The sequence below is a fragment of the Myotis brandtii genome, unplaced genomic scaffold (genome assembly GCF_000412655.1).
Source record: "Myotis brandtii unplaced genomic scaffold, ASM41265v1 scaffold226, whole genome shotgun sequence".
NCBI classification, from domain to species: domain Eukaryota; kingdom Metazoa; phylum Chordata; class Mammalia; order Chiroptera; family Vespertilionidae; genus Myotis; species Myotis brandtii.
This window is the reverse complement of record NW_005358478.1, coordinates 336,373-357,139: the sequence shown is the minus strand read 5'-3', so window position 1 is coordinate 357,139 and position 20,767 is coordinate 336,373. Positions and strand designations below refer to the sequence as shown.

The following is a 20,767-nucleotide window of genomic DNA, read 5'->3' as shown; positions in this document are numbered from 1 at the left end:
AGAGCTCAGTTGATATTATTTCTACTTTCTAATTATATATAGTCTTGGCTACAATTTGAGTAACATTGTTTAAAGTATATCAAGGAAGGTTCCTTAACATATTGAGTAATCTTTCTTTTATTTTGCCTCTTGTATTATTAGATATATTTATGGAACAATGGTAATGGCCTATTAAGAGGTGGGATGTTTCATAAAGAAATCATTTAATATTATGAAACAAAACTTTAAGCTGTCACACAAAGTTCTATATAATGCACCATAGTAATTTAATTATAACATTTACAAATTGTGAAACTTAAAACTTTATCTAATAAGCAAAATAAATTAAAAAACTAAAGATGATGGCTGAAAACAATTTTTATAAATGGTCCCTAATCATTTTACAAAAAGCTTCATTTTATTACCTAACTAGTAACTTAAATTTCAATATTTTTTGAAACTTAATACTTTTCAGAGTCTTTACTTAAAAGATGAGATTTCCAGAGCATTTGAGATCTTGCTCCCCAGGATGGCCTCAGTTTGGCTCAATAAACTTTTACCAAAAAAAAAAAAAATGGGATTTCCATGTAATTATCAGAATTTACATATATATTTATCTATATATTCAGTCTCCATAGACTGTCAAAAATTGCCAATGCCAACTATATTTCAAGTCATCATGGCGGGGCATTGGGAAAAGTTTTCAATTAGCAATAATCATGCCTCAGATAAACCTCATTGGCTATGATACTACCACTGTGTAAAGCTCATCAGAATATTTTTTACAATTTTTTGTAATCTAGCCAGAGGAAATTATCTTTTATATTTAACATGAATATATTTCCCAGAAGTATGTGGGAGTGTTAGAATCATAGAATATTAAAACTAGAAGGTCCTGAAAACATTTTGTTCAACCCTCTCAATATATATGGAAAGGTGGTCGCTTACCCAAGGGCACAGACTTTCAGTTAATGTGCACTCAATACGTATTTGTTTAGCGCCCTCTAGTGGAAAGCTGTCAGACTGGCCGGGGACACAGCAGCGAATGAAAGGGGGGGAAAACTCCTAACCTCAGAGTTTATAATCTAGTGAGGGGAGAAAGGCAAATAAATACGTGAAATACATAACCCAACAGCTGGACAAATATGCTATGAAGGAAAATGAAGCAGAAAAGGGGGTGTGTTGCAGAAGGAAACTAATTTTGAACATACGGTGGTCTGAGGTCTCAATGATCAAAGGGCATTTGAGCAGCTACCCAGGAGGAAAGGGGGAGGGTCACATGGGTGGGTGAGGAGCTTTCTGGGCAGGGCAACAGCCAGCACTAAGGTCTGAGGGAGGCGTACTCGGCCTGTTCCAGAAACAGCATGGAGGCTGGAGTGGCTGGAGCAGAGCTGGGAAATGGAGATGATATCCCCGAGTTGAGAAGGGGCCCCTGAAGGGCCTCGCAGGCCTTTGTAAGGACTCGACTTTGTGTAAGAAATGCGAGCTGCTGAGGGTTTTTGAGTAGCGGAGTGTCCTACCATAACTTTGGTTCGTGTGGAGAGTAGATGGTAGGGGGACAAGAACAAACAGGGACCAGTTAAGAAGCTATGAATTAACCCAGAGGACAGAGGACAGTGTGGGGCAGGATGGTAGATATGGAGCGTGTGAGAAAGGGTTACATTTTTGAAGGGAGAACCCAGAGGGAGTAAAGGGCAGAGGCAGGTCAGGACCCAGGTTTCCGATGCCTTCTTTTTCATACACCATGCTGCTGAATTAATTTCAAGAGAGTATCCCCAAGAAACAATTTGATTTCTGAGTGACAAGTAAGGACTAGAGTTGCAGTTTTTAGGATGCAGTTAAGCACAGCTCACACACTTGGTGAGACACTTTCTTTCTCTGCCATGAGGATCAGCGGCTGAGCAGATGCATAGTCATAGATTATGATGGTTAACTTTTAAGCGCCAACCTGACGGGCCACAGGGTGCCCAGATTCAACATTATTTCTGGGTGTGTCTGCGAGGGTGTTTCCAGATGAGGTTAGTATTTGAATTAGCGGCTTTGTAAAGTGCCCTCCCCAATGTGAGTGGGCCTCAGCCAATCCACCTGGGACCAGACTAGAACAAAAGGTGAGGAAGGAGGAATCTGATCCTTTTTCCTGCACAGGACGATGCTCCAACCAACTGAGCCACACCAGCCAGGATTATATGCTTTGCTTTATTTATTTACTTTTTAATATATTTTTTATTGCTGATAGTATTACAGATATCTCCCATTTTCCTATATGCTTTATTTTAAAGAAGTTTTATTTGTATAAGAAACAAGAAAAGATAAATTATATATTTTTTTAAATTACATATAAGGACACTATAGGAATAGCCTCTATACCCTACTGTTGGCTGGTTCAAAGGGCCTCAGGTTATAACGTATCGGGTGAGTCCTCCCCCTCGGACCTCTGACAGCCGCCGGCAATGTCGTAAGATATTCAGTATAACATGAAACCTCTTGTCAACTTTCAAAGCTGTGAACTCCTTTATGTCAGCTTCCACTACAAAATAATGACCTGAAAATAAAGATATTAGTGCTAATTTTTATAAGGGCAACTTTCAAGATGAGTCTTTAATGCACTACATTGTGATTATGAATGGCATTCATCATGTTTATTATCATTACCCAACCAAAGTGAGAAACGGTATTCTTGCCAAAATAACAATTATTCTTTCAAGTGAAGTTGCATAATGTTTACTGTAGCATTTCAGTAACCTAGCCCTGCTTAGTATATCACTACCTATCTGTTGATATCTTTTGAACAATTCACTTTTCAAGAGCTAATTGGAGATAGTGGATAAAATGAGACCCTCAGCAGCGCTATCACCTGACTGGCTGGCCTTGGGCAAGTAACTTGGGCTCTCTGCCTGGTCTGCAAAATGGAGTTAGCGGTCGCCCGTACCTCCTAAGGACGTGAGGAGGACTGAAGCTCCCTCGGTATACCACGTGGCACACAGGAAGTGCTATGTAAGCACGACCAACTGTTACGGTTACTATTCTCATTCTGGAAACACTGGTTATAGTTCCATAATAAACTCTAAAGCAGTGTTTCTCCGCCTCAGCACCACATTCCGGGTTACATCATTCTTTTTTGTGGGAGCTGTCCTGTGCGTTGGAGGGGACTTTAGCAGCATCCCTGGTCTCTATCCACCAAATGCCAACCCAACCCCAGTTGTAGCAACCAAAGATGTCTCCAGAGATGGCCAAGTGTCCCGTGGTGGGAAAATCGCCCCCGGTGGAGAACGGCCTCTCTAAATTTAGAATGTTCTAGAATTAGTTCTGTTTCTCATGATTTATTTACACTCCAAACAGATGGCAGATATACATAGACGTATGCCCTGTCATTTTACCTTTGGTATCCTTTGTTTCTTCATCAATGAATCTGTGATAGAGATTTCTGGCCACAGAACTCATAGACTTTTTTGGTTGATGTAGGATCTTATATTTACTAACTACTGCCTTGTTGATTTCTTTAATAACATCATTAATTTGACAATAGGTTAAGCGGGATTTCATGTACCTGTAAATAAGTAGATGATTATGTTTTTTTTAAAGACTCATTATACAAAATATTTTCTTTGAAAAATGTTTATGATGATGTTACACTGTAATCTTATTTCTCTTATTCACCAAATAACCCCTAAAAAATTAATACTCTACCACGACTATTTAATTTCCTTCTTTTATCTCTTTATGAAAGCATTTTCTAAAAAACCTTCTACTCCACAGTTCTTCCCTGTAGTTCAGCCAATGGGCAACAACAATAACAACAATTTAAAAAACTGAACAGCTCAAACAGAATTTCATGAAAACAAAGCTGTCGATAAAGGAAAAGACTAAGTGACCACCCCCTTCCCCCAAAGATTAAAGAGAAATGTCAGCTCCTTACTCATCCCAGAATTACCGAACAGCCAGTATTTTTCAAGTGGCCAATAAGCACGTGACAAGATGCTCAACATCTTATGTCATTAGGAAACTGAAAATTAAAACGAGATACCACTACACACCTATTGGAATTGCTAAAATAGAAAAAAAACTGACAAAACTGAGGCAGGTAAGGATGCGAAGCACTGGCAACGCTCACTCCTTATGGTGGGAATGCACCATGGCCCAGCCACTCTGGAAGCCAGTGGGCCGTTTCCAACAAAGCTAGACATCCTCCTCCCAGAGGGTCTAGCAACCTCACTCTTAGAAATAATGGTAGTGAGATTTCTCTTAGGCAAGTCTATTCTGTAATTCCTCATTTCCTTGAGCTAGAGGCCTAGGAGGAAAATACCTGGGATGCAGAGCGTGATTGTTTTACTTTCCTGAGAGCTGTCTATATCAGTTGTTGTTTTTTTGTAATAATAAAAAAACAACCAATTATGTATGTGAAATTAAATTAAATCTACAAGGAAATACTCTATTTTATCTGAGTGGTAGAATTACAGATGATCATTTTTGACAACAAATATTTTCTAACCACATGTATTATAAAATAATAATGAAAAATGTAATGATATAAAGCCAAGAAGCGAAGCGAAGCCCTGGAATTATGAGAGTTTAAAAACACGATTCCCGCCCTAACCGGTTTGGCTCAATGGATAGAGCATCGGCCTGCTGATTCAAGGGTCCCAGGTTCGATTCCGGTCAAGGGCATGTACCTTGGTTGTGGGCACATCCCCAGTGGGGAGTGTGCAGGAGGCAGCTGATCGATGTTTCTCTCTCATCGATGTTTCTAACTCTCTATCCCTCTTCCTTCCTCTCTGTAAAAAAATCAATAAATATATTAAAAAAAACAAAACAAAACACGATTCCCATAACTGGTTTCCCACTGCTGCCATCTGTAAAGTGCAAAGGAGACCTGCCTCTAGGCGAGGCATGCTGTGTTATTCCCCCGTTTTCTCCCAGTGACCCCGGCCCAGAATAGAGCCCAGACTCAAATAAGTGTGGGGCATAAGTTAAGGGACAAATGGAAAAACAAACACAACACTCTCTATTCTAACCTCAAATCTATACAACACACTTGCGTTAAAATCACAGCAAAACTGAGGCTACATCTAAAATGTATGGGGATAAGTCTAAATCACAAAATGGTCCTGGAGAGGACTCAGCAATAAACTGACCTTCTCTGAATCTCTACATGATTTTAAGCATTTTCAACAAAAGATTTCCTGCATTTTCATAGTCCAATATAAAGCTGTTTTAGAAAAGATCAATATTTGAACACAGCATATGATGATGAATATCATGAAACCTTGTGATTTAAACAAGCATGTATGTTGATTATTAAAGAGTTGAACATTAGCATTTATTTTAAATACTTACGCAGGGATGCCGTTAAACTCCTCAGAAGTTATAAATGGCATTTCTTTAATATTCCTTTGCTCTTTAGAGGGCTTCTTTGTGACTCCAGGTTCCTCAACCTTGACAGGTTCTTCAGAGTCAAGATCTGATACATTAACACTACAGAATAGAGATGCACAGCACACAGGCAGTCGTCAGAATTGTACGCATACTAGGAAGAAATCAGCATCCAACACATGGTGCAGGTGACAGAATTTCAAAAACAAGAAGATGGGCAACAAAATAAAACCTGAAAGGAAGAATCAGGGCTGAAGAGAGATTCTGACCTCTTTATAACCTTCAACAACCAGTTCCTTAAATGTGGTAGGAGCCAGGTGTTAGCTGCTCTGGGAAGAGGAGGTACAAACATATATTGGCAGTGAACAGAAATAGGACAGTAGTTTGAGGGGGGAGCAGAGCTAAGTATTTTGTTCTTTTGGCTGTTTTTTAAGATGGGAAGCTCATTAACGTTATTTCTACTCTAAGACAGTGGTTCTTAAGGGTCAGGGAGATTGTGCCCCTCAGGGAGGACATATGACAATGTCTGGAGACACTTTTCATGGTCACTACGGGTGGGGATGGGGGTGTGGAGGGGAACTGAGGTGCTACTGACAAGTAGTTGGTAGAGTAAGGGATGTAATTAAACACGCTATTCTCACAACAAAGAACGATCTGGCCTAAAATGACAAAATACCCTGTCATTTTACCTTTAAATATATTTTATTGATTTTTTTACAGAGAGGAAGGGAGAGAGATAGAGAGTTAGAAACATCGATGAGAGAGAAACATCGATCAGCCGCCTCCTGCACATCTAAGGGAAAGAAATGAGAAAAAGGCTCAGTGGATAGAGCGTCGGCCTGTGGACTGAAAGGTCCCAGGTTCGATTCCGGTAAAGGGCATGTACCTTCGTTGCGGGCACATCCCCAGTAGATTTGCAGGAGGCGGCTGATCGATGTTTCTCTCTCATCGATGTTTCTAACTCTCTATCTCTCTAAGGGAAAGAAATGAGAAAAAGCAGAGGGAGAGATCCCAGAGGAGACTCACCCTTGGGAAAGAGGGGCAACCTTCCCTTCAGAGAGAGCAGGATAAGAAGACTGGTGAAGACAGGGGAAACATGACTTCTGGCAAAAGTGACCAAAAACAAAACAAAACAGACAGCCACTAGCAAAACTGCAAGTACATGAAAAGGCAAAAAGACTTGAGGTGTTCGTTATAATCTCTCTATATAAAAGCCTAATAAGCAAATTGTTCCCACGGTAGTTCGACCGGGAGACCAGGAGTTCGATCACTTGCTATGATGTGCACGGACCACCAGGGAGCAGCATGGAATGAAGGAAGGCCCCAGCCGAGAGCCGGCAGCCGGGGAAGGGAGGCCCTGGCCGGCAGCTGGAAGGCCCAATCGGCCCTGATGCCAGCCAGGCCTAAGGACCCTACCCATGTACAATATTCGTGCACCGGGCCTCTAGTAGTTTTATAAATACAGATGGCAAGAATAATTATGAATACACTTACGAGTTCTGGGTCACTGTTACTTGAGGCAAATGGGGAGGAATGTTTTCTTTGAGATGCTCCACATCTTTATAATCTTCTTCAAGAGATGCACAGAGTTCCTAAAATCCAAAAAATGCTCACGAATAAGTGTCTGTCCTGCCTGTGTGTGTATGAAGATGTTGTAAAGAGCATGAAAGACCATGGTACACAATCACAATAATTGTGAGTTTTCAGAACACAGAAGGGGTGAAAAAGCACTGAATGCAAGCAACATTAAAAAAAGAGCCGTCCTGGTCTGTGTGGTTCAGTGGATAGAGCACTGGCCTGTGGACTGAAGGGTTCTAGGTTTGATTCTGGTCAAGGGCACATGCCTGGGTTGCGTAGGAGGGAGCCAATCAATGATTCTCTTTCATCATTGATGTTTCTTTCTCTCTCTCTCCCTCTCCCTTCCTCTCTGAAATCAATAAAAATAATATTTAAAAAAAAAAAAAAAAAGAGAGTTGCCCTGGTTGGGATGTCTCAGTTGGTTGAGTGTCATCCAATGCACCAAGAGGTTGCTGGTTCCATTCCTGGTCAAGGGCACATGCCCGGGTTGCGGGCTTGACCCCTAGTAGGGGGCATGCAGGAGGCAGCCGTCAATATTTCTCTCTCCCTCCCTCTCCTAAAGTCTCTCTAAAATCAATAAAAACAATTTAAAAAAAAAAAGAAAAGAAATAGTTCAGCATGACCCATTATTTTCCAAATGAGGACCCAGAGATCCCAAGAGGTAAAATAGCTTTCTCAGGGTGGCAGAAGGTGCTAAGGGCAGGGAGGGTAAGAATCCACATCTCTTCCCAGGGCAGGTACTCCTTCTATCTCAGCCTACCAAGACATCATTTGTTTAAATTAAACCTACCAAGAATTACTTAGGAAACCTTCCTTTTTAGTAACGTTCAATTCCATTGGTACCAACATGAAAAAAGAAATACCTGTGAAGCTCTGGAGTGCTTTATACTGCGAAAATAAAATGCAAAAAAAAAAAAGCTGTACCAGTAATAATTTACAAAGCTAAGGACTTTATAAATATATTTACAGAACCCTTAAGAATTCCTGGTGATTAAGAAATTTGTACTTGTTGCCTTTTTATTTTGTTGCTTCACTAGAAAAACATTACCAAAGAACTTGTATGCATATATGCATAACCCATGGACACAGACAATAGGGTGGTGAAGGCCTGGAGTGGGAGTGGGGGCGGGGGGAGGGAGAGGAGACATATGTAATACTTTAAACAATGAAGATTTTTAAAAATAAGGAAAAGCATTACCTTGAGTGAATTGGTAGTTTGTTCTTGAAATTGAATTTCTAATTCCAATTTATTTAGAAGTTCATTTATTACCAGGATCTCATCTCCTATTTTATTTAATATAGTCTTTGAGTTAGGTTCTTGACCTATTAATAAACAAAGATAAAATGGAAAATAAGGTGTACAGAAAAACGATAGTGCACATGTACCTAACCGAACTTTGGGAATTGAGCTTTACCTAGAGACACTTAGGGGTGCAGAAAGAGCTATGTTTCAGGCCCTGGGACCTGTCTCCATGGGTAATCTTAAGACCTCATTTCTAAGTACTGGTATGGAAAAGAAGGGAGAGGTAGTACAGTGTCCCCTGAGTCTTTTGTTTCTGGCAAGTTCCTCCACTATAAACAACTAGAGCCCTGGATGGTTTTGCTCATTGGCCCAAGAACTGAAGGGTCACAGGTTCGATCCCCAACCCCAGTCAGGCTGGGAGGCGACATGTGCATGTCTCTCTCTCCAGTCGATGTTTTGCTCTCTCTCCCCCCTCCTCCCACCCTTCCACTCTCTCTAAAAATCGATGAAAAGAATATCCTCGGGTGGGGATTAAAAAACACACAACTAGAAATGCTAGATAAAAGAAACACCCTCTACATGCACAGCTGACTTTCATGAGAATAAGGTAAATGCTCACAAACCAGGCAATGTATGTGAGATGCTACTGCAGCAGCCCTAATCTGGGGGGAGGTGGGGGTGCAGAGGGAAGCTGGAGAGAGTCTGTCAGTCTCAGCAAGCAAATACATTTAGTTTTAATGGGGATCAAGCCAACGTTTTGGAACTTCAAAGCACAGGGTGTTGGAAGTGAGAATCCCAAATAAAGTCAGGACCCCTCTTCCTGGGATATATCTTCAGTGAAAGTGTAAACTTAAAAATTCTAATCACTGGCCCGGGAGATAAAAGCTTATGTTTTGGTCCAGCACTCAGGTGTGTGTGGGAGGTTAGGGAGAGTTCGCTTCAGAATTTGTAGTAGAGGGTTGGGATTCATATTTACACCAGCCACATGATTAATGACCCGTCAGTGGAGAAAGTAACATAAAAAGTCCCATGCTGGTGGCGGCCCAGCGGGCCAGACAGAAGAAAGGCCGGAGTTTGTTAAGTGGCATGCTCTTACTCCCAACCCCACCTCTCCAGCTTCATAGATTTTGAGGATGGGAAAACCGGCGTCTCCTCCTCTCTCGAGATAAAAGAAGTAACAAAAACAGGGTTTTTTTTCTTATAATCAGATCTTTCCATCTTCACTTCTAACAACCAAACACACATAAATAAAAGCACAATTTGACGATATCTGTAAGTTATGGAGGTAGTAGAGTGAAATGGCTAGAGCTCCAGGCCTGAAGTCCGAGAATTCAGTGCCTACCTCAAGATGATTGTAAAGATAAGTGAGAAAAAGCATATAACATGGGCTTAGCATTGTGTCTGGAACCTAGTAAAGCACCCAGAAGCTAACTCCTCCTCCTCATCATCATCATCACGAGATGTACATATCTGTAAGTTATGGAGGTAGTAGAGTGAAATGGCTAGAGCTCCAGGCCTGAAGTCCGAGAATTCAGTGCCTACCTCAAGATGATTATAAAGATAAGTGAGAAAAAGCATATAACATGGGCTTAGCATTGTGTCTGGAACCTAGTAAAGCACCCAGAAGCTAACTCCTCCTCCTCATCATCATCATCATGAGATGCACTATGTTATTCTACCTAATAGGGCAATGCTAATTGCATTGGACACTAGGTCCATAATAACTAAACTACATTAGTCAGTAAAGGAGAGTACTGATGTCTTTACTGAGATTAATTTCAGGGGATTAGATAGCTAGTTGGGTACACAGGTATTCCAAATAACTTTTAGTCACCTCAATTTTAAGGCCTCGTTTACTGATTTGCAGTAATGGTAACAGTTGAGTAAATTCCCTATTTTTGATAGTAGTGATCCAGTAAGTTACAGCAGCCGAGTGCTTTTAAATCGCCATTTGAAGCTTGACATCACCGTTGTAAGATACATCCACTTACTTAACCAGGCATAAGATACCATTCCAAGGGGGACAGCAATCAAAATGCATTGTGTACAAAGTCAGTGGAATCTATTCTACTCACCACAGTTCCTTAATGACAGAGACTTTTTAATATTGCCAATCTTTTCACTAATATGAAAGCATATTTGGTCCAGATCCGAAGAGGCCATCCTTTAAGCCTCTGAAGGGAATACAAACACAATGTCAAAAAACAAAAGCCAGACAAATTTCTGCTCACTTTCAAAATCCAAGAATGGCTCATATCCAGCAGGTCACATGCACTTGAAAATAAAGTACGAGATGTCAGAACAATTTCTTTCAGTTCTACGAAATTCAGTTTCTAACCAAAGTCCAGTACTGACTGGTCTGAGCCTCCTGTAGTCTAAGCATCCCCAACATGGTACAGCGGTTCTCAACCTGTGGGTCGAACGACCCTTTCACAGGGGTCGCCTAAGACCATCGGAAAACACATATATAATGACATATTGTTTTTGTGATTAATCACTATGCTTTCATTATGTTCAATTTGTAACAATGAAAATACATCCTGCATATCAGATATTTACATGACGATTCATAACAGTAGCAACATTACAGTTATGAAGTAGCACCGAAAATAATTTTATGGTTGGGGGTCACCACAACATGAGGAACTGTATTAAAGGGTCGCGGCATTAGGAAGGTTGAGAACCACTGCTTTAAGGATTTAGGGGGACAAATACATATATAAAGACAACATTGCCGTTTTCTTTTTTAAAAAAAACGTAAAATAGACACGAATTTTACAAAATAACACAGCAAGTGCAAAGAAACGGTGCAGTAAACATTCCTCCCACGCTGGGGGCGGGGGCTTTCCTAAGGAAGCTGAGGGAAAGGGAGGAAGGGGCTCAGCTACGGCCTCTCCGAGGTGGGTGAGGGCGTCTCAGCTCCAGGTACCCCAGCCAGCGGCGCAGGAAGGTCAAGCCCTGCTCCTCCGCCTCCGCCCCCGCCCGGCGCGATCCCGCACCCCACACCCGTCCCAGCAATGCCTTCTGCCTGCTTCCGACGTCAGGATCCCCAATTTCCCGCGGGTCCGGGAGCAAAGGGCCCACTCGGGGCCGAGCGGCGAGCCACTCAATCTCTGATCTCAGCCAGAAGCCAGGGATCGCGAGACGCGACTCCGGGAGAGAAACAAATTGCCCGCCAGACCCGGAGCTGCGCAGGCGCACAACAGGCGCTCGAGGACCGCCCTGCACAGCTGGGACGTTGGGGCCACAGCTAGGGCGTTGGGCGGGGCCACAGCTAGGGCGTTGGGCGGGGCCACAGCTAGGGCGTTGGGCGGGGCCACAGCTAGGGCGTTGGGCGGTGCGTGTTTGGCGGGGAGAAGGCGGGACTTTGTCGGCTTTGTTGCTAAAGGCTACCAGGACCTTTGCTCCTCCCACGCCACGCCGCCACGGGTGATCACAGCCAGTCAACTAAGCCTGGTCGCCATCCAGGCAGGAGCCAAGCACTCCGAGGATCCAATGGCGAGCTGGAACAGGAGGTCTCCAAATTAGAATCACCAGGGGCAGCTTTTGCAAATTCCCATGCCCAGGCTGTCCCCCATGTCAATGAAATCAAAAGATACAGTGCTTGAGATTTGGAAGTGGGGCCCAAGCCTTAATATATTTAAAACACCCCAGATAATTCCAGAAAGCAGCCAGGTTTGTGAGCTAAAGACCTGTCTTCGGGGCGCGTACAGCCTCTGTAAGGGCAAATGCAAATTTACAATAAGAAAACGTTTAATTCTCCCTGTTGACAGAAGGGGAAAATGATGGCTTCTATCTGCTTTTCACCGGTCACTCACATCTACAAAAGAGACTGAAAAAGTAATTTTAAAAAATTAATTTGGACAGTTAACGCCATCCTCAACAATATAGGGGTTCCGTTTGTAAGGGAAAATGAGAGTAGATTCGGGGTAGGAAATAGCAGCCTTGGCCATTTCTACTTATTACTTTTTTTTAATGCTCACCCAAGTATATTTTTTCCATTGATTTCTAGAGAGTGAAAGGGAAGCGGGGAGAGAGAGAGAAGCATTGAATTGAGAGAGACACATCAATTGTTTGCCTCCTGCATGCACTCCTGTTGAACCTGCAACCCAGGTACATGCTCTTGATAGGGAATCGCACCCGTGACCCTGAGGTGCTCGGGCTGGTGCTCTAACCATTGGATCACCAACCAAGGCTCTACTTTCTATTTTTTTAAAATCTTTTGTTATGAAAAATCAAACAGTAGAAAGAGTATAATGAACCGTCCATGCCTAACCCATCACCCGGTTTCAGCGATTTAATTATTGCAAATCTTGCTTCATCTATACTTTCTTTTCTCCCATTCCTTGCCTACTGGAATATTTTGAAGCAAATCTCAAGCACTGTATCTTTTTATCCAAAAATGTTTCCATAATTATCTCCTAAAATAGACACTTTAAAATTACCATATTAGTATTTTTACAGGTAAATATTTTAGCAGTTATTCCTGAATAACAAATATCCAGTCAATGTTCAATTTCCCATGATTGTATTAAAAGTGTTTCTTTTTAAAACTGTTGGGTTTTTTTTAATTAGAATCCAAACAAGATTCAAACTTTGTTATTTGGTTGATACATTTTTTAAATCTCTTACTCTCCTCACACGTACTTATTTAAAACTAAATTCCTTTCACGGGAACAAAGCCTTTTATTGTAGGACTTAATATAAAGGCTTAACATGTCAATATTCTAGGAAAAATAATATAGTAATAGAAATTTACTGTGTGGTATCAAGGACCAACACTATAAGATTATTTCCCATAAGAAAATAAACAGGAAGAAGAAAGTATCAAGGCACTAAGTACAATGTCACCCTATTAAACTCAATAAAAAATATGTGAGGCAAAAACTGATACAAATGAAAGAGAAATAGACAAGTCCAATATAACAGTTTGAGACTATAACCAAATCAAAGATGTACCTGGAACACTGTATATTAGTTGTCTTCTTCAAACTTGATAAAACAGATATTTACTTTATGGACATGCTGGTTGGAAGGCTCCCTTGCCACCTGGGCACTAGATGGCAGGGCAGACCGCTCTTGAGAGCACCAGCAAAACACACTGCAAACTCAGGGATACGTGGCCAAGGTAGGAAGGAGGTCCACCTGCTCTAAGGGTTGTGAAGCAAAATTTCACTATCTTCTTTGTTAGCACTTGCTTTTTATTATTACTAAAGGAGAACATACTTTTAATTGAAACTTTGAACAACACAGAAAAGTCATAAAGAATAAAATGGAAACTCTCATTATCCCACCTGTCTATAAATAAACACAGGGTCCAGGTCCTAAAAATGGTACTCCCATTTGACCCAGTAATCCCACTTCTAGGACTATATTTCAAGAAACCAGAAACACCAATCAGAAAGGATATATGCACCCCTATGTTCATAGCAGCACAATTTACAATAGCTAAGATTTGGAAACAGCCTAAGTTTAAAAAAATAAACCGTCCAGCTCTGACCAGCCAATTGATAAGTAATTTAATACAATTAAACATCTCTGACTTTAATCCATTTGCTTCTAGCACTGTTTCCAGTGAACATTTTTCGGGTGTCTGCTTTGGGTTCTCAATAAAGCCTTTTGGTGAATTTCCTAGCAACACTGCCTGCAGCTGGGTGAATATGTCCCTCAGTGGGATCAGGATGGTGCAGTACAGTATCCACTGCATCTGTACCTTTCATCCACAAACTACTTATCCTCCAAAATTTAGCTCAATGATTCCCTCTGCAGGCAACTTCCCTTGATCCCTTTGACTGGGTCAGATTTGTGTGAAATTTGTATTCCTCTGTCATTTAACGGTGCTTTTTAAAATTACTGAAATTGTTTGATTTTATGTCATGGCTCCAACTACATCGTGAGTTTCCCATGGGAAAGGAGGTGGTATTCACCAAAATCAATTTTCTGAGTCTCCACCTTTCTATCCAAACCCGAGAGTAGCGAGCAACGGAGACTGGGGGCGTGACCAAAAGTTAGGTGAGGACTGCGCAGACTCAGCAATTCAACCCCAATAGGCGTCCTCGGTTCCCATGGTGACAAAGGCCACTTCCTGTTCTTTTACCTGAAGGTATCCGGCCGTTTGAGACTGTGTAGCTGCAGGAGGTGAAGGGCCCCATTCCCAACGTGGTGATCCTGGTAAAACGCGGGAATTGGGAATGTGCCAGACGCCGCGATTTCTCCAGATGTTCCAGCCCCCAGGCCCAGCCCAACTGAGCCACAGTCAAGGCTCCAGTTAAGAGCGGAGTGTGCTCTGGTACGTCCGTAAGAAGGTTTGACAGATGACTTCACCACCTACCCTACCTCTGAGAAATAGCGTCCATGAGTTGGCTTTAATGTATAAATTATGTCTCTGGAAAATCAGAATTGGGGTCTTGAAGACACCATGAGGGCCATAGGGTGTGCATGTCCCAGAGAGACACAAGGCTGGGAAGCCGGAGATCTGGGCTCTGAGCTGGCCATTAACCTGCGTGAGAGGCGGAACTAGCACCGCATCTCTGGGAGCGCAGTCTGGACTGTGAAGGAGCAGTGGGTGACACGCCCATGTCTCCCAGCCTTTTCCCAGGCTTCCATGACTGCTTCATGTGATCAGCTCAAACCTGAGAGCTGCTTGCCTGAACGGCACTGAAGACCTGGAAGTCGGAGGAAGGATGGCTGACTGGAAAGACTGTTGTTATGGAGACCGAGGGAATGCTGCTTGCCATAGACTATTGACAGGTTCTGCATAGCAGCATTCCCTATATTCCTTCCCAGGACAAGTAGAAGAGACCATGTTTCCATGTCCTCCCACCAGGAGCCACCTACATGGTCCCCACTGCCAGACTGAGTGATGTATCTGTACCCAATTAGCAAAGTGCCTGTTGGATCTCAGCATGTGGTCAGAAATATGCACACCAGTGGCTGTTTTGCTCGGCAATTGGGTAAAGCTTTTTATATCTGCAATTCCTAATTGTGTTGTTTTACACAAACCATGCAAGTTTTAACATGCCACTGATAAATAGTACAATCAATAACATGGTCCAACAAAGGGTCCTAAACACCCTAAAAAAGGGAGTCTGTCATGGCTCAGTGGTTGAACATCGACCTATGAACCAGGAGGTCATGGTTTGATCCCAGTCAGGGCACATGCCCTGGTTGTGGGCTCAGTCCCCAGGGAGGGGTATGCAGGAGACAGCCGATCAATGATTCTCTCTCATCATTGATATTTCTATCTCTCTCCTTCTCCCTTCCTCTCTGAAATCAATAAAAATATATTTTAAAAAAGAAGGGTCTGGCTCAAAGATTCTTCCTGAGATTGAGGAAGCTGCTTGTACAGTGCTGTCTGGGTAGCTTAGGTGGCTGGAGCATTGTCTTGATATGCCAAGGTTGCAGGTTCAATCCCTAGTCAGGGCACATACCAGAAATAACCAATGAATGCATATATAAGTGGAACAACAAATCGATGTTTCTTTCTCTCCCTCTCTCTCTCTTGAACCAATTTTTAAAAATCAGTTACCTTATTAAGGAAGAGTGGTAAGTGATCTTGAAATACTGTAGTGGTAGAAAAAAAATCAGGGACTTCCCTCTTCTCACATTTTTGTTAAAGGAAAACATTCAAATGAAAATTATAACCCTTATATTTGCCATGTTCTCTGTAGCATTATAAATGATTTCTCAAAAAATCCTTTATTTGAGCTAGGTGACACCTATTCCTGATGGGCCACAGACTCCAGCCTCCCAATGAGGCAGGTTTCCTCAGCCTCCTGCTCCTTGTTGTGTCACCGTCCGCTGATGCCCTTCGTGACTTCTGTGAGGTCAACCCCTTCCCATCTGGGGACACTTCTCCTTCCACCTGTCCCTGGACCTGAGCCAGCTGTGTGACCGGCCTCTTCCCACCTGGGGTCAGAGGGGTGAGTCCTTGAGGCGGATGTCAGTGGTTTGGTTCTAGGCTCCTTATGCCACTATCTTACGACTTTTTAAAATAAGATTTGCCGAGGGGAGCACAGGGTGCTGGGTGGTGAGCCACCCTCCTTATCCCCCACAAGAAAAACTGGATTCCAGAAGTTTCTTACTTACAGGGCCTGGAGGAAGTACACTGCATTCCTCCAGGGGCCACAGCGGGAGGTCCAGGAAGAATGCAGAGAGGCAGGACCTGGGCTACCTGTCTTTATTAGGGACCCTGAGTGGAGTGCTTTGGGGTTACCTGACGAGGGCTGCGTTGGTCAATTCAAAAGAGCGGGGTTTTGGTAAGCCCCACTGAGGTCTTATGTAAGGGGTGCATAAGGCATACAGGCGCTGGGAGGCAGGGGAGAGTGTTGATTACCAGGGCTGTCGGTGAAGTCATGTCAGGAATTTACATTTGCTTGTGACTGTGGCTGCTATCTTGGGCATCCACCTGAATGAGGGGGCCAGTGTCAGTTTTAAGGCCGATACAAGCCACTTGGCCAAAAAAAAAAGGGATGTGGCGTCAGCACGACCATGGTGTAGCTGAGCTAAACTCTCCATAGGCTGACCTGGTGTTGTAGTAAAATATAGAAATGTTTAAAAATGCTTTAAAAATGTCTAAAAAATGTTTAAAAGGTTTTAAAATGTTTGAGTTCACTTTCCTGAAAACTTAAAGTGTGATATTAAGGACACATTCCCCATCTGCCCTGAAGCGTGTGTACCTCATAGATAAGGATTTGAACTTCAGTTGCCAACTCAGAGTGACTTGTCAGGATAACCATTTGAGTGAGTGATGTACTCTTCCTAGATAATCACATGTAGGCCCTCGCCCTGTTTGAGATTAACGTGTGTGCCTACGTAATTCATTGATAGCCACCTGAACTGCTGCGCAACAGGCTTTAAAAACGGGTCCTGACCAGCCAACGGTGCTCGCCTGTTGAGACAGCCACAAAGGCGCGTCCTTTTCTCAGTCCGGCAAGCTACGCCGCTCCTCTCTCTGCCAGACGACGTAAGAACGACTAGTACCTCTCCATCGAGGAACGCCGGCCCCCTGCATCAGGACCGGACCAGCCCAGCTGCCAGACCCCAGAGGACGGCACCACCGGGATCCCCATTAAGCCTGTACCTGCAGCATCAGGAACTTGTGTAATAAAGTGCTGTGTGATTTGCAACAGCATATGTTTCATGTGGTGTAATTCCTCCGGCAGTTAATTGAATTATTTTGCGTATGCTTAAAATTAAAATTAAAGCTTCTGGTCTTTTCAGTCCTAGGCCTGCCCTTGGTCCTGCTTGTGTAGAGCAGCCTCTTTGCTAGCAACTACTTGAATGTCCCACACCTGCACGGTTAGTTTATCTCAAGGGATGCCTTAGAGATAAACACCCCTGATCCTTTCCTGGGATCTACTTGGGACGCCTGGGTTTCGCTGTGAAGGTGAAGGGCAGCCGGTGGCCGGCTGCAGATCCCGGCCCAGGAAGGTGCGCAGCCCCCGCCGGGACACGGGGTTTTCGCTGAGCGCCATTCTGGCTATTGACAGCGCCTGCAGGGGTCTCCCTGGGACAGCCAAGTCTCCTGTCGCTGAGCCGAGGCACCTCCTGCTCCAGGTGAGGGCTGACCGCCCAGGGTCGTGGGATTTCTGTTTGGAAACCCATCCTCCGAGAAGCAGGTTCAGAAGCTGGACACATCTCCATGGGGCCGAGGGACCCCACGCCAGACGCGACTTTTGAGGGGATGCTGAGCCCTTGGAGTGTCCCTGATCTCCGGTTGGAGCTCCTCCTATCAATGCCATAGTGGAGGCACCGGACCTCAGCGGAGGGGACCCGATGGGGGGCGGGGGTAGGGCTACGGCTGCCGTGGGAGGCGGTTGGGGGCTAGGGGCACCGTGGCGCCACCCTGACTCCAGCCATCTCTGGCCTGCTCCAAGGGAGGCAGTCCTGCCTGCTCATCCTTATGTAAGCCGGTACAATAAATAGCAAAATAAGAAAAATCTTCCAGACATGCTAAGAAACCCCAATATGTACCCTAAAACCAAATAAGATCTAACCAGACCTGTATACCTGTTGTAAGATTCAATTAGCTGTATAAAATGGAGTTGTATTTAGACCTCGCCTTTTCCAAGAGGAAAAAGATACTCGACTTGGTTTGCCTTCCAGGCAGAACCTGGAAAATATCCAGCGAGGGTGGCCTGGACGGAGGAGGAGGGAATCTGGCAGACTTAACCTCTCAGTGCCGTCAGGAAGTAGCTGGTTTCAGCATCTTCTGTCCCCATAACGACGATGCCAACTTCCCGCCAGACACCAGAAGGTAAACACACTGCCAAGGACCTTCCTAGGGAGTGGTTGGCCCATGGCAACCACAAGGCTGCACCTTAAAAGCAGTCCTCGCTGGCCGCTGCTATTTGTGGGATACTGCCTATGCGATAAGGGCTGTGGGTTACCAGAGGCCCCGAAAATGTGAAGACAACTTTCTGGCTTTGTGAGGCAAGAGTTGGTGTACCGCTTCACTCCTTATTTGGCCACCTTGTAACAGTAACAGTTGAGGGGGTGGAAGGAAGAGGCAGGAGAAAGGAGGAGAAAGGGTAACATCTCATGTTTGTGGATTGGAAAACTTAATACTCTTACAATGGCAGTATTCCCCAAAATTGATCTACAGATTCAACACAACTCCTATCAAAGTTTCAACTGAATGCTCTCCAAATTAGACAAGTTTATCATAAAATTTGTATGGAAATTTAAGAAACTGAGAGTAGCCAAAGCAATATTTTAAAAGAATAACACCACCAAGCCGGTGTGGTTCAGTGGTTGAGCATCAACCTATGAACCAGGAGGTCATGGTTCCATTCCCCATCAGGGCACATGACTGGCTTGTGGGCTCGATCTCCAGTGTGGGGCAGCCGATCAATGATTCTCTCTCATCACTGATGTTCCTATCTCTCTCCCTCTCCCTTCCTCTCTGAAATCAATAAAATAAAAATTAAAAAAGAATAACACAGCCTGACTAGTGTGGTTCAATTAGTTGAGGGTCCTCCCATGAACCAGGAGGTCACAGTTTCATTCCCAGTCAGGGCACAAGCCTGGGTTTCTGACTTGATTCCCAGTAGGGGGCATGCAGGAGGCAGCCAAATGATGATGTTTCTCTTTGATGTTTCTATTCCTCTCCCTTCCTCTCTATAAAATCAATTAAAGTATTTTTAAAAAATAAAGTGAATATAGCCTTTAAAAAATCAAAACAAACAAAAAATGGGGTAAAAATAATGGCTGTTAAAACTGCAAGCACATTATCACAAATTTAGGCAGTTGCTCTAAAATACTAATATTGACCATATTGCTCACCACAATGCTCACACACACACCCCCCAAATAAAATCAAATCTCACTTAAGAAAATATTTAATGAAGCAATAAAATTTATGAATTTTATTAAATCTCAACTCTTGACAAGACATCATGTTAATATTATGTCATGCAATGAGAAGCATGAAACACTATTGCATATCACAGTGCAAGAATTGTCTCGAGGAAAAGTACTCCAATGATAGTTTGTGTTGAGAGCTACTAGTAAACTAGCCACTTTTTTTCATGGAACACCATTTTCATCTTAAAGAACAACTATAGTTACTCTGAATGTGAACATTTACTCTGGGTGTGCAGGAGGCAGCCAATTGATGATGTTTCTCTCTCATGGATGTTTCCATCTCTCTATTCCTCTCCCTTCCTCTCTCTCTGTCAAATCAATAAAAACATTTAAAAGCTGAAAAATTAAATTAACGCTGACATATTGTATCTCATTTAACCTCCATAGTTGCCCAGGCTAGAGCATGGCCAAGGGGATGTCTAGCTCTGACCTGTACAGATTTTCTTTATTGTACATCATTTAAATGTAAAAAGTTACTTTTATTGGCGAGATGGCTGGATATGTATGAAATGCTTTCAACAAAGTAGACATCACCAGGAACGAGGCAAATCTACACTGCGATGGTGGTGGTGATGAAGGGGTGTGTGGGGGGGTGTGGTCGGCGGAGGACCTGGTGAAGCCGGTGGTCAGAGCAGATCCCAAGTATACTTTGGTCCAGCCCCTTCTCCTGTGCACGGCGCTCTCGTCCTGCAGGGTGAGTCCCCTTGCAAGGCCCGGAGGCTGACCCGCCGCCCGGCTGACCTGCAGGGTGAGACCCCTTGCAAAGCCCGGAGGCTGACCCGGCCGGCCCCGTCCTGCAGGGTGAGACCCCTTGCAAGGCCCGGAGGCTGACCCGCCGCCCGGCTGACCTGCAAGGAATGGGAGCGGGACAGGGCGCAGCCACTTCCCTCGGAGCCCGAACGCCGTGAAAACGTGCGGAAGCCAAGTCAGCGTCAGAGAAAGACAATATCCCATGATCGTCCTCAACCGTGGACTCTGAGGAACAAAATCAGCTGCTGAACAGATCAGATCCAGAGGCGCAGAAGCGGGCACAGCCTGCAGGCGGGGAGGGGGAGCCATCAGTCAGAGACCTCGTATGCACACACGCGTCGCCCACGGACACAGACACCCGGGGGGCGGCCGGGGCGGGAGGGCCGGAAGGGTCGATGCGGTCCTTTCAACAATAAAGATGAAAAGCCGGGCGGAGGGAGACGTGGACAGTGACTGAGGAGAGGAGCGCGACTCCATCCG

At 43.9% G+C, this 20,767-nt stretch overlaps 1 protein-coding gene and 2 long non-coding RNA genes across 4 annotated transcripts; 1 reads left to right on the top strand and 2 right to left on the bottom strand.

Annotated features, from left to right (window-relative positions):
- Positions 1–2,251: 2,251 nt before the first annotated feature.
- On the bottom strand, positions 2,252–11,662 carry SKA1 (spindle and kinetochore associated complex subunit 1). 2 transcript variants are annotated; one of them, XM_014539719.1, is made up of 7 exons: positions 11,570–11,662; positions 10,246–10,344; positions 8,126–8,250; positions 6,844–6,941; positions 5,314–5,451; positions 3,357–3,526; positions 2,252–2,521 (listed from the first exon to the last, which is right to left on the bottom strand). In XM_014539719.1, the coding sequence occupies exons 2-7, from the start codon at positions 10,331–10,333 to the stop codon at positions 2,373–2,375; spliced, it is 768 nt and encodes a 255-aa protein (XP_014395205.1). In that variant the 5' UTR covers positions 10,334–10,344; positions 11,570–11,662; the 3' UTR covers positions 2,252–2,372. The 2 variants fall into 2 exon arrangements, with proteins under 2 accessions (XP_014395205.1, XP_014395204.1); XM_014539718.1 differs by lacking the exon at positions 11,570–11,662 and adding an exon at positions 11,192–11,379.
- A 4,221-nt stretch (positions 11,663–15,883) lies between these two features.
- LOC106726108 lies at positions 15,884–18,951 on the top strand. Its single transcript, XR_001362123.1, has 4 exons — positions 15,884–16,092; positions 17,000–17,272; positions 17,399–17,728; positions 18,278–18,951. It is a non-coding gene; the product is annotated as an uncharacterized LOC106726108 (long non-coding RNA).
- A 569-nt stretch (positions 18,952–19,520) lies between these two features.
- On the bottom strand, positions 19,521–20,761 carry LOC106726109. The gene is made up of 2 exons (XR_001362124.1): positions 20,386–20,761; positions 19,521–20,278 (listed from the first exon to the last, which is right to left on the bottom strand). It is a non-coding gene; the product is annotated as an uncharacterized LOC106726109 (long non-coding RNA).
- Between the last annotated feature and the right edge of the window lie 6 nt (positions 20,762–20,767).